Source organism: Pelodiscus sinensis, chromosome 7 (genome assembly GCF_052426305.1).
Source record: "Pelodiscus sinensis isolate ZL-2025 chromosome 7, ASM5242630v1, whole genome shotgun sequence".
NCBI classification, from domain to species: domain Eukaryota; kingdom Metazoa; phylum Chordata; order Testudines; family Trionychidae; genus Pelodiscus; species Pelodiscus sinensis.
Window position 1 is genome coordinate 56349230 of NC_143058.1, and position 12375 is coordinate 56361604.

Here is a 12375-nt window from a genome sequence, read left to right on the forward strand (position 1 = left end):
AGACGCGAAGCTAGCGCCCCCCCCAGCAGACCAGGCAGACGCGGAGCGGCTTTTCTCAGCAGACACCTCAGCTTGAGAATAAAGGACTGAGGGAAGTGAGGTGTGGGAGAATAAAACTGAGCTCTGGAGAAATGTTTGGCTAGAGTTTCCCCTACAATATGTACCAGTTCCGACTTACGTACAAATTCAACTTAAGAACAAACCTACAGTCCCTATCTTGTACGTAACCCGGGGACTGCCTGTATTTATACTTTTAGTAAACTTTATTTAATTCATGGAAAAAAGTTTCATCAGTGGCAAGATGATATCTCTTACAAAAGTTAAGTCTCTGGCCCAGATTATGACTAAGCAAAGTAAGAACAAATAATTTAAAATCGTTCTCCCATCAGAAAAAAAGGATAGTGCTTTACATTTAATTACCTTTAATGTGGAGAGGTCTCCTGCAAAGTTCTGCAATATTTTATTTTTAAATTTATACTGGCTCAGTCATCTCATTGGCAATCAATGAATTACAAACTTTTAATTCAATTTTAGATAATAGTGAGGACCTCTGCACAGTGTTGATACTCTGGACAGTGTCTTCTGTTTTTTTATGTGCAAGAAAAGGACAAGAAAGACTTTAGCAACTCACTGTATTGGAGTATTTCCATAGATAATTTTTGAACAAAGGAACTGAAGCCTTTGTTCTGTTCCTGGCAAAATATTAGTTACATGACATGGAAAATATGATGTATTGTGGGATCAACAGTGTCCAAATTAGAGGATAATGTAAAAGATAGCATTGCAAACAAGGCCTTAGTGTTAGTGTTATCATAGTGCCTAGGCCCCAGGTATGGACCTATATTCCTTTTTGTTAGATTGCTATGCAAACAGGAGAAAGTACTTAGGACTGAAACATTAATTCACTGTATCAGTTAAATTTCATAAAATATGCTGTGATATTTTTTTCTTTATACCTAAAATGGAGAAAGAAAATAAACTGTTAAATTTAACTGTGTGCAAGAATTAACTTCCTTTTAAACTTGTAATTGGTTTAGAGGAGAGATGGTGTTGGATCAAATGGATTGGAAAAAGGATTTAAAGGAATGTATCCCTTCAAGGAGCTTAGTAGGGGAGTTTGGGGCCTCCTACATCTGGGAGTGCAGGAGTCTACTCCACTTACTGTCGCACTGTTCAACTACATCCATTGCTTCTTGTCTGTCTTCTGGCAGCAACAGGCAAATTATTTGCTGTTTGTAGGGCCAGTGTTTTCCCTCCTCTGAATATTGGTATATATAGCTCTGAAGAAAGTCTTGCTAAAATTGTTTGGAAATTAGTGTATCTGCTCTGAAAAGTTACCATATTCATGGAATTTTAGGGTTCCACGTCTGCTGTTGCTAGCTGATTTCTTTTATGACATGTTCAGTTTACCAGTAAAACTATACAAGTTGAACCTCTCTGGTCCGGCGCTCTGGGTTTTGCACGGGTCAGGTCCCAAAGAGTTTGCTGAACCATGGGAGGTTAATATGGCCGAGCAGCACTACCATCACTTCCATTGCTTACTGGGTTCTTTGAAGACATTTGGGGTGAACTAGAGCTAAAGAACAGTACAGAGCACTGAGAACCAGGACTAGTGGCTGTAAACCAATTTTTACAGGACTGTGCATAACTTGACCACATCCCTTCCCCCATTTCCCTACTGCCTCTCCTCCTCTTCCTCCCCCCCTGCCCCCCTTCCCCCGCATAGGGTTGTCAGGTGTCTTGTTTTGAACCGGACAGTCTGGTATTTGAGGGTTCTGTCGGGGGCGGGGGGGGGGGTGGAATTAAGAAAATACCAGACATATAAAATATCCAGGATTTTCTAATTAGGTAAGTTTTATTATTATTAGGAGTATCAGTACCTACTTGTGAACTGCCTGGCTGGTAGACACGCTCACGCTGCATGAGTGTGTCTGCCAGCCAGGCAGTACGCAACTACGCAAGGTGGGGGGCGGGGCTGGAACGGGAGGGAATCCCCAGGGCCAGCCTCACTCGTGCTTCTCTGGGACCTTGTGCAGGACAGACAGCGCCCCAGCATCTGTGTGCGCTCAAGTCAGTCCTGCTCCCCTCTGGCCGATTCTCTCCCCCCGCTTCCCTCCTCTGGGTAGCCCCGCTCCCCCCAACCACCTCTCAGCCAACCCCGCTTCCCATCGGCCGGTCCCCCCCACACCCAATCTCCCTTGGCCAGCCCCTCTACCCCCAACCAGCCCTGCTTCCCGCCGGCCAGTTCTCCCCCAGCCCTCCCGATCTCCTACAGCCAGCTCCGCTTCTCCCGACCACCTCACGGCCAGCCCTGCTTCCTGCCAGCCAGTTCCTCCCCCTGGCCAGCTCCGCTCCCCCTGACCCTTTCCATCGCCCCCGGCCAGTCCTGCTGCCCTTGATCTCCCTCGGCCAACTCCACTCCCCCCAGCCTCCTCCCGGCCTACTTCCTGCCAGTCGGTCTCCCCCCCCCCCCCCGCCCTGATCTCTCCTGGCCAGCCCTGCTTTCCGCCAGCCGGTCCTGTCCCCCCCACAGCCAGCCAGTCCCGCTCCCCTCCTGGCTGGTGTCTTTCCTCCCCCCCTCCCCCCATCTGAGATTAGGTGTGTCCGGTATTTTTTTTTTTAAGTCACCTGGTAACCCTACTCCAGCCCCTGTTCAATCAGTTAACTGGTTAAACCTAATGTTTAACCTTTTAACTAATTAAACAAGGTCTTACATCCCTACTATGAAGATGAATACATGTAAAGAATAAATCTGTTGCTGCACATGTTCTCTGGCTAAATAGGACTTTGTATAAACATGACTTCTTTCCCTCTTAACTTTGCAAAGTTAGTCAGTTGCCATTCACAAACACTACATTCATGTTTAAAATACTAACAAAAAAGAGACACTGTAGAAATCACAATGAGAGTGATTTTGATGGAGCCCCACAAAGCAAAAACTTTGTTCAGTATTTATTTCCTCACATGAAATTCCAGATTTTAGGTCAGCAATGCGTTTGCCCAGTACTGTATATTGGTTTCAAGTGCTTGTCTTGATTTGGTTCTTTGTCTTTGACAATACCTTCACAAGTTTGTCTTCACGTTGCATTGTTTTTTCCTAGTCATGTCCCCAGTCACTTAGGTCACTGACTGATGCATGCAAGGGACTGAAGCCTCTGCTAGTGTAACTCCATTTTCTTCACAATAATTAAAGTAGAATTTGGTCCACAATGTCATCTGTAATACTTAGGTACAATGGGATAAGTCAAAGACGTGGCATCTGGCTTTTACTTCATAGTTCCTTGTGGTTTTGTTGTTGTTGTTCTACCATAATAGTCATTGCTGTGCACGTAGGGTGGGATTTTCAGAAGTGCTAGTTTTGGCCCTAATACTGCTCTCGTTGAAGTCAGTGGATGTTTTAACTTTGGCTACACTGGGAATAGCTAGATAAGTGCTCAGCACTTTCAAAAATTGACCTTTCATGCACAGTAAACTCTGTATAGTAACTGAGAAACCTATTCTGATTTTTCTGAACAATATTATCCTTTTTGATACCATTGCATTTGACAAAACAAATTAATTATGTCAAAGATTTGTATTACAGGACGTGCAAAAACTGGGGAAAAACACACTGGGAAAAAGCTTTTGGGTCTTATCAGAGTTAAAGATCTTTTGGAGGGTGACTATTAAGTTATAAATACTCATTTAACATTTTGAATTGCTGTCAAAGTATAGAAATTATTAAATGAAACTAATAATGGCTACTAATAGAGTAGAAACATTAGGAGGGATTTTGCGTAATTGTAAAGGGTTCTAGTGAAATCAGAAGAAGGTGACTTTTAACAGTAGTTGAACAAAAGCAGTTGAAACAGAATTTACTCAGCAAATGTTCATACTGATGTATCTGTGTACAGCAAGTTATAAAAACATGGAGCCAAACCCATTTTCTAATTCCAAATGTGCACTTCATATTCAATAGTATTGGTAAATGCATTCATGTTTTGCAGACAGTGGACATTCATAAAGAGAAAGTTGCTAGAAGAGAAATTGGCATTTTGACTACGAACAAAAACACTTCAAGAACCCACAAAATCATTGCACCAGCCAACCTGGAGCGTCCAGTTCGCTACATTAGAAAACCTATTGATTATACAATTCTAGATGATATTGGACATGGAGTGAAGGTAGGTGATGTTATAAAACACTCTTAAATTACTGTACAGTTTCAAAATGTAATGACCTGATATAGTGACTTGTTCCTATCTTCCACATTGCAGCATGGTTTTTCTCAATTTCTGAGAAAAATGGATTTAAGAGGAATCCCCTGTCCAGTTTAACCTTGCAGACCGTTTTATCTCTGACTCTGGATATGCATGTGACCATGGAACTCATCTGGGGCCCAGATAAATCTGCTTACTTGGACAGAGGCTGATACCTTTGCCCTTGTTTGAATAATTTGTCTGGAGGTACCTGAGTAATGAGGTTATTAACCTTCTGTCCCTTCCCTGCTTGAGTTACTGCCTCAAAATGCATTAATTGACCCATGTGTAATATTATTAGTGCCATTCTGTGGCTCACTAGCAGGAGGCATTTATGTAAAAGGTAGCAGTGAATAATCTTTAGTTTTAGTTTAAGAGAATTGTAACATGACTGACATCTCATGAGTTTTCTGAAGCTAAAGACTGCCATCTGGGCCATCCAGTTATGTCTTTTCAGGAATACTTTAAAATACAGATTTGTAAATAAAATCTTAGCAGATGTGGATTTATAATTGTGCTACTAGGAAACCATTTGAATATAAAAGAGGACAGTAAACATTTTTTGTGAAAGAAAGAAATATAAATAATATGAAGAATCACTTACAAAACACACAAATTAACAAATCCACAGAACTTTCAAAATCATGAGGCAATAACATGCTTTAAATTGATTTCAAAATTTCCTGTGCTTGACATGAATTTCATTATTTATTACAAGTACCAGAGGGGTAGCCGTGTTAGTCTGAATCTGCAAAAGCGGCGAGGGCTCACTCATGGGATACTTTTAGTTTAGGTTAATATTCCAGATTAGTGTTCTGCTTCAGCAAACTGGAACTCTAGTAATATGTGTAAAACAAAGTTTACGCCAATCCAAATTCTCATCACAATGAGGATGCCTTTTGGTACCTAGTGTAAATTCACTTGTAAAGTTAATCCACTTGGAACCCAACGCTCACACTGTGGGGAAAATGTTGACCCTTTGATTGTTTAACAGTGGGAAAACTTCAGTGATTGTGCTCTCTCATGAATTGTCCAAACAGTTGGTTGTTTAGTTACCTAGTTAAATTTGAGATATATGAAAGCTGTTTGATTAATCAGTGTGTCTATTAAAAGTTTCATCTTGAAAATCTTTTGTTCATGGCACATTCTGCTTTAATCACTCTTTCTATAATCTATTGATACATTATTTTGTTGATGCTGAATGCTTAACTTTTTCTTTCTTTTTTCCTTTCTCTTCATATCCTGAAGTTCCAACTAACCTTTCAATGCTTTTTCTCCTTACCTCTTTTATTTGCTCCATGTATGCATTAAGTGGTTGCTTAGATTTAAGGTAAGAAACCCCAGGGCTGGATTTCCATTCTTATTCTTTAGAGACTATTACACATGGGGAGAGATTTGAAATTAGCATGTCACTAACATTTAAAAAAAAAGAATAAACCATTTCTTCTCCCTCTTTATGTTCCCTACCTTCAGTCTCAGTATGATTTCACTGTGAATAGATGTTTTGCAGTATAAGTGGATGGATTTCATGTAGTTAATATTTGCAGTTGAAATAGTGTATTTACATTGAATAGAAATAAATGGTATATAAATGAGTAGTTAGCCGAATTTAAACCTCCCCTTGTGTAATACTCTTTTTATCCTATATACGGTATAATTTAGTATTCACTTTGTGCCCAGTATTGTAATGTAAAATTACTCAGAGACATTCAGGCTGTGTTGCAAAATCAAAAATAATTGTTATATTAAAATTTGCATTTTTTAAAGTTGTAGTATCACACAGTTATTTCAATAAATGTCAAAGTTACTCTTTTTGTAAAATGCTGTAGTTGTAGAGGTTAACTTGTACAGATATTTTCTCAGACTTGCTAGTATCACTATGAAAAATATTAAAGCACTTTTAAAAATATCAGATTGCTTTTACACTGAATCTCTTCAACATGGCAACCTTGGGAAGCAGGGTATGCTAGAGTAAATAATTTTCTGGGCCGGGGGAAGTATGGGTACTGAGCATGAAGGGATGGGAGTGGGGCATTTATCTGGCACCCTGCTCCCAGGGACACACATGGTTCCACACTTCCTGCTGCTTCCAGGCACTGTCTGCTGCTATGGGAGTGGTGGGGAAAAGCCTCAGGGGAAGTGCATTGCTGTGCTGCCGTTCCCCCAGCTGGGGGATGGAGGGAGTTGCAGTGCACAGAGCTGCTTCCTCCTTCGCCTGTCAGGATGTGTACCATGGGTGTTCTCTGATTAGGGACCCCCCGGAGTATGGAGATTGAAGTGTAGCATGTCACTTATTTAGCAGTATTATGTTAACTAATCAATGTACTTAGACTACAGTCCTGCAGACTACTATGTGAATACTCCTAGGTGAGCCTAAGGCCAGTTCTACCCTACAAACTTACTTGGGTATAAGTATGTTCCTCCGGGAGGTGAGCAAGCCAAACCCTTGAGTGATGCATTTATGCCAATCTAACCTTTGGCATAGACTGCACTATCCTGACAAAGCTACTGCCTCTAGCAGAAGTGGACTAAGTACACTGATGGGAGAAGTTCTCTCTTAGGTGTAGTACAGTAAACCTATCAAAGCAGGAAATCAGGATAGTAGTTTGCATGGTTTATTCTTGACAAATCTATGTAGGCTATTACTTACTACCTTATCTTCTAGCTGCTTATAAAATGACTGCCTAATTTATTGCAATATCTTTCTAGGTATCAAAGTTAGTACAGCATTTGTAATACAATCATAATGCATTTTTAATACTGAATTTCCTGAAGAGAAATTCTGTATAAAAATCCTATTCTTGGTGTAGTAAGTTTGAGTGATTTGGAAAAGCAGCTGGCAGATTTTTAAAGTTTTCATTACTTTCCTCAAAGTAATGTAATCATATAAAAGTATCGTATGTTCACTTCATTATAGATAAGGGCTGCCAGGTCCTTTTCCCTTTTGCAGTTTTCCTTTTTTTTTTTTTTTTTTTTGCCGTTTTAGATTAAGTAGAAATTCTTCTATATCTGGAACTTGAATGATGCTAGCATATTTTCCTGCATTGTGTAGGGCAACTTAGAATTTTGAAATTACTTGTCAAAGAACATCCTTGATCTCAAGCTTGATCAGGCCAACTATAGCATGTCAGACAATCTTTTGTTGCCAGATTTGTGGAGGGGTTTTTAAACAAGGCTATGTGGTATATTGGTCTTTCAGGTTTAACAGTCCATTTATTCTAACTTGCATTTAAAAATCCTGGGTGAACAGACTGCCCATGTGATTTTGAAGCTGCAAGTGAAAAGTGATTTCTGTAGTCATGTAAATACAATTGTGTTGCAGTTGTGCCCTATTTTGGAGGAGATTACATACATAATACCTTAGCATTTATTGTTTCTTTTCAAATGTTAATCTTAGGCTTTGGTACCAAGAAATTGGCACTGGTTTAACTAACTGGATTCAAACTGATTTAGTTATAACAGTGCAAACATCTTGTTTAGACATTTGTGTTAATGTGAGTGGCTTATTTTGATTTAATGTTAAGAGAATTTTAATCCACTTCAGCTAAAACAAAATAAAGCTTGCTAAACTGAACTTAAATTTTCACACAGCTGCTTGAACCAGTCTAATTAAACCAATTAAGTCCCACATTGTAGTTGAGACAGTTTTCCCATCACTCTGTTAGGTGGACATGATACAGAGAGGTTTGCTTGCCTTCCTCTGGCTCAACATACACACCCTGTCAAGTGAGTTAACTCAGAAGTTTCTGGATCCTGGTCAAAAACTCAGTCAGCTGACTGTACAAACAGTAGATAAGAGCTGAGGTGGATTGGGAAGGTCATTTTTCTCTCAGCAAGAGGTTGGTTTTGCTGATGTCAGGTATCAGATCACTCCAGCATCTGATAGCTGTTTAAAATACCTGAAGGTAATTCTCAGAGTATATTTGGGGAAAGGGCCATTCATTTTATTCCCAGTCTGTAAGTAAAAAGTGATATACTATCTACATTATGGAAGAGGGATAGTTTGCTTGAATGTCTTTGAAAATCTTGAGTTTGATTTACTATATAATGTGTGAAAATATCTTTTTAAGGATATTTAGTCTATGTAGTTTTCTATATGCACTTACTAATGTAGAATCTGAATGCTTTCCAGGAATGCAATAAGCAGAGTGATTTTGTATGCCACATGTTTGTTCTCTTTTCTTCTCCCCAGAGGGTGAAGTATGTGTAGTAGGTTAGCTATGACTTCTTTTCTGAAGAGTGCCTCTACTTGAGACCTTATCCTTATATGTATCCTTTATTTAACGAAAAGCTCTCTATTGACAAGTTCACTGCCATTTGCAACTAAAGGATCATGATGTTTAAAATAGATCTTGCAGCTAATGCTTCAGATCTATAGACAGTTGTCAACATACCATGTGAATACACAATATACCTGTGCAATTGTAGGGACTTGTAGTATATCTGATTAGATGTTAGTAAGACTAAAAAATACATCTATGTAGCTTAAAATATTTGTTCACTAGTGGACTTACTTGTCGTTGCCCGGATCCTTCAGGGTAGAAGACTGGCCGTGTGGGGGGTCAGGGCAGGGCTTTGGTGATGTTGGGAGGCAGTGCAGGAGGCTGGAGGGGTGTGTGTGTGTGTGTGTGTGTGAGAGAGAGGGTGAGGAAGGGCTTGGAGAGGGAAGGGGAGGGGGCCCACGTCCGACAAGACTTTTCTCTTGCACCAGTTCCACACACACCCTGGTCACCAGAGGCCTTTTTTCTATCTTCTTCCATAGGATGGGGAGGAGGAAGGGTTTGGGGTGGTGGGCTACTTAGTTGGTGTGCTAGCAGGCAAGGTGACAGAGCCCCAGCCCTGCTGGCCACTCCCTTGGTGATATGGCTGCACCCAGTGGACACTCTGCAAGATAGTGCTCACCAGTGGGCTCGCTGGGTTAGGTTAAAAGGGGTTAAAAGAAGGGTAATGTCATGCTGGGGGTCTACTACAGGTCACCTATCCAGGTAGAAGAGGCGGATGAGGCTTTTTTTAAACAACTAACAAAATCATCCGAAGCGCAGGATTTGGTGATGATGGGGGACTTCAACTATCCAGATATATGTTGGGAAACTAATACAGCGGGACACAGTCTATCCAATAAGTTCTTGAACTGCATTGAAGACAACTTTTTATTTCAGAAGGTTGAAAAAGCTACTGGGAGGGTGGGGGAAGCTGTTCTAGATTTGATTTTAACAAATAGGGAGGAAGTGGTTGAGAATTTGAAAGTAGAAGACAGCTTGTGTGGAAGTGATCATGAAATCATAGAGTTCATGATTCTAAGGACTAGTAGAAGGGAGAACAGTAAAATAGAGACAATGGAAGGCAGATTTTGGTAAGCTCAGAGAGCTGGTACTACATAAGGTCCCACGGGAAGCAAGACTAAAGGGAAAAACAACTGAAGAGAGTTGGCAGTTTTTCAAAGGGACATTATTAAGGGCTCAAAAGCAAGCTATTCTGCTGTGTAGGAAAGAGAGAAAGTATGGCAAAAGACTGTCTTGGCTTAACCAGGGGATCTTGCATTATCTAAAAATAAAAAAGGAGTCATATAAAAAGTGGAAACTAGGATATATTACAAAGGATGAATATAATAAGCAAACAATACAGGTATGCAGGGGCAAGCTTAGAAAGGCAAAGGAACAAAACGAGTTCATACTAGCCACAGTCATAAAGGGAAACAAGAAGAATTTCTATAAATATATTGGAAGCAAGAGGAAGACCAAAGACAGGGTAGGCCCATTGCTCAGTGAGGAGGGAAAAACAGTAACAGGAAACTTGGAAATGGGAGAGGTACTTAAAGACTTCTTTGTTTCGGTCTTCACCGAGAAGTCTGATGAAGGAATGCCTAACATAGTGAATGCTAGTGTGAAGGGGGTAGGTTTAGAAGATAAAATAAAAAAAAGAACAAGTTAAAAATCACTTAGAAAAGTTTGATGTCTGCAAGTCACCAGGGCCTGATGAAATGCATCTTAGAATATTCAAGGAGCTGATAGAGGACGTATCTGAGCCTTTAGCTATCATCTTTGAAAGATCATGGAAGACAGGAGAGATTCTAGCAGAATGGAAAAGGGCAAATATAGTGCCCATCTATAAAAAAGGGAAATAAGAGTAACCCAGGTAACTATAGACTGTGTGCCAGGAAAGATAATGGAGCAAGTAATTAAGAAATTCATCTGAAAATACCTGGAAGAAAATAAGGTGATAGGTAACAGCCAGCATGGATTTGTAAATAACTACTTATGTCAAACCAATCTGATAGCTTTCTTTGATAGGATAACAAGTCTTGTGGATAAGGGAGAAGCAGTGGATGTGGTATACCTAGACTTTAAAAAGGCATTTGATATGGTCTTGTGTGACTTTCTTATCAATAAACTAGGCAAATACCACTTAGATGGGTCTTCTATAAGGTGGGTGCATAATTGGCTGGATAACCATTCTCAGAGAGTAGTTAACGGTTCAATCATGCTGGAAGGGCATAACAAGTAGGGTTCTTCAGGGGTCTGCTTTGCGACCGGTTGTGTTCAATATCTCCATCAACAGTTTAGATATTGGCATAGAGAGTACGCTTATCAAGATTGCAGATGATATGAAACTGAAAGAGGTTGCAACTGCTTTGAAGGATAATTCAAAATGATCTGAACAAACTGGAGAAATGGTCTGAGGTAAATAGGATGAAGTTCAATAAGGACAAATGCAAAGTACTCCACTTATGAAGGCACAATCATTTTCACACATACAAAATGGGAAGCGAATGTCTAGGAAGGAAAGGGAGAAAGGGATCTGGGGGTCATAGTGGAGCACAAGCTAAATATAGCAAATAGTGTGACACTGTTGTGAAAAAAATCAAACATGATTCTGGGATGCATTAACAGGAGTGTTGTGAGCAAGACACGAGAAGTCATTCTTCCACTTTACTCTGTGCTGATTAGACCTCAGTTGGAGTATTGTGTCCAGTTCTAAGCACCACATTTCCAGAAAGATGTGGAGAAATTGGAGAAGGTCCACAGAAGAGCAACAAGAATGTGAGCTATGAGGGAAGACTGAAACTAATGGGCTTGTTTAGTTTGGAAAGGAGAAGACTGAGAGGGGGACATGATAGCAGTTTTCAGGTATCTAAAAGGGTGTCACAAGGAGGAGGGAGAAAAATAGTTGTTCTTGGCTTCTGATGCTTAGACTGCAGCAAGGGAGGTTTAGGTTGTACATTAGGAAAAACTTCCTACCTGTCAGGGTGGTTAAACACTGGAATAAGTTGCTTAGGGAGGTTGTGGAATCTCCATCTCTGGAGATATTTAAGAGCAGGTTAGGTAGACATCTCTCAGGGATGATCTAGATGGTACTTGATCATATTGTGAGGGCTGGGGACTGGATTTGATGACCTCTCAAGGTCTCTTTCAGTTGTAGCGTTCTATGATTCTATGACCCCTGTGGCCACTCTCATGTATCGTGTCCCTCCAGACAGTAGCCTTCTCCCTTTGCTGTCCCTCCAGACAGTAGCCTTCTCCCTTTGCATGTTTTGGAAAACACTGATGGTAGTTAACCCTCAGACTGGCCCATGTGACTTGGTAGTTAACCATTGGGACACCATTTGGAAAGTCTTAACATTTGATATTTTGTAAAAGATATGAATTAGCATGGAATTGTTCATTGAGCTTATCTAGACTCTTTCCTACTGAAAAAGCTTACGATGTGATATAGTGGCACAGTTAAAATTGAAAAAAGCTGGTTTGGGGGAGGATTAGGAGATTAGAAATAACAGCTGTTTGGCTTCGCATTTGTTTTAAAGATGACCTGCATAGTAAAATTGAATGTTCACCTATATTCTTTTTTATAATTCACGAAGAAGGTGGCCTGAATTTATTAAAGAAAGAGTTTTCTGACCCTCCTTTTTTCATTAGAAAAGCAGGGGGAAACCCCTCTTTGAAAACACACCTTTTGAGCTGCCTTTATACTACTTAAAGAAATGTGCAAATAATTTTGTTTCCTTTGCAGTTCACTTTTAAATATTTGCAAAACACTTTGTGTGTTCTGACAGACATCTTGCCTTCCACGAGTTTGGGCACCTCTATTTGTAAGTGTTGTATGATCTCAGAACTTGTTCTGACTATGAATTGAATGCTTC

General features: G+C 40.2%; 1 protein-coding gene across 5 annotated transcripts in view; it reads left to right on the plus strand.

The window, feature by feature from the left end:
- ABI2 (abl interactor 2) overlaps positions 1-12375 on the plus strand; it is a 109649-nt gene that overhangs the window by 66713 nt on the left and 30561 nt on the right. For all 5 annotated transcript variants that reach the window (XR_012905253.2, XM_075933798.2, XM_075933797.2 and 2 more), the window contains one exon: positions 3987-4163. Coding sequence is in view for 4 of the 5 variants with exons in the window: in XM_075933798.2 (XP_075789913.1) it covers positions 3987-4163 (177 nt within the window). In the remaining variant the exon portion in view is untranslated. The remainder of the gene's footprint in view (positions 1-3986; positions 4164-12375) is intronic.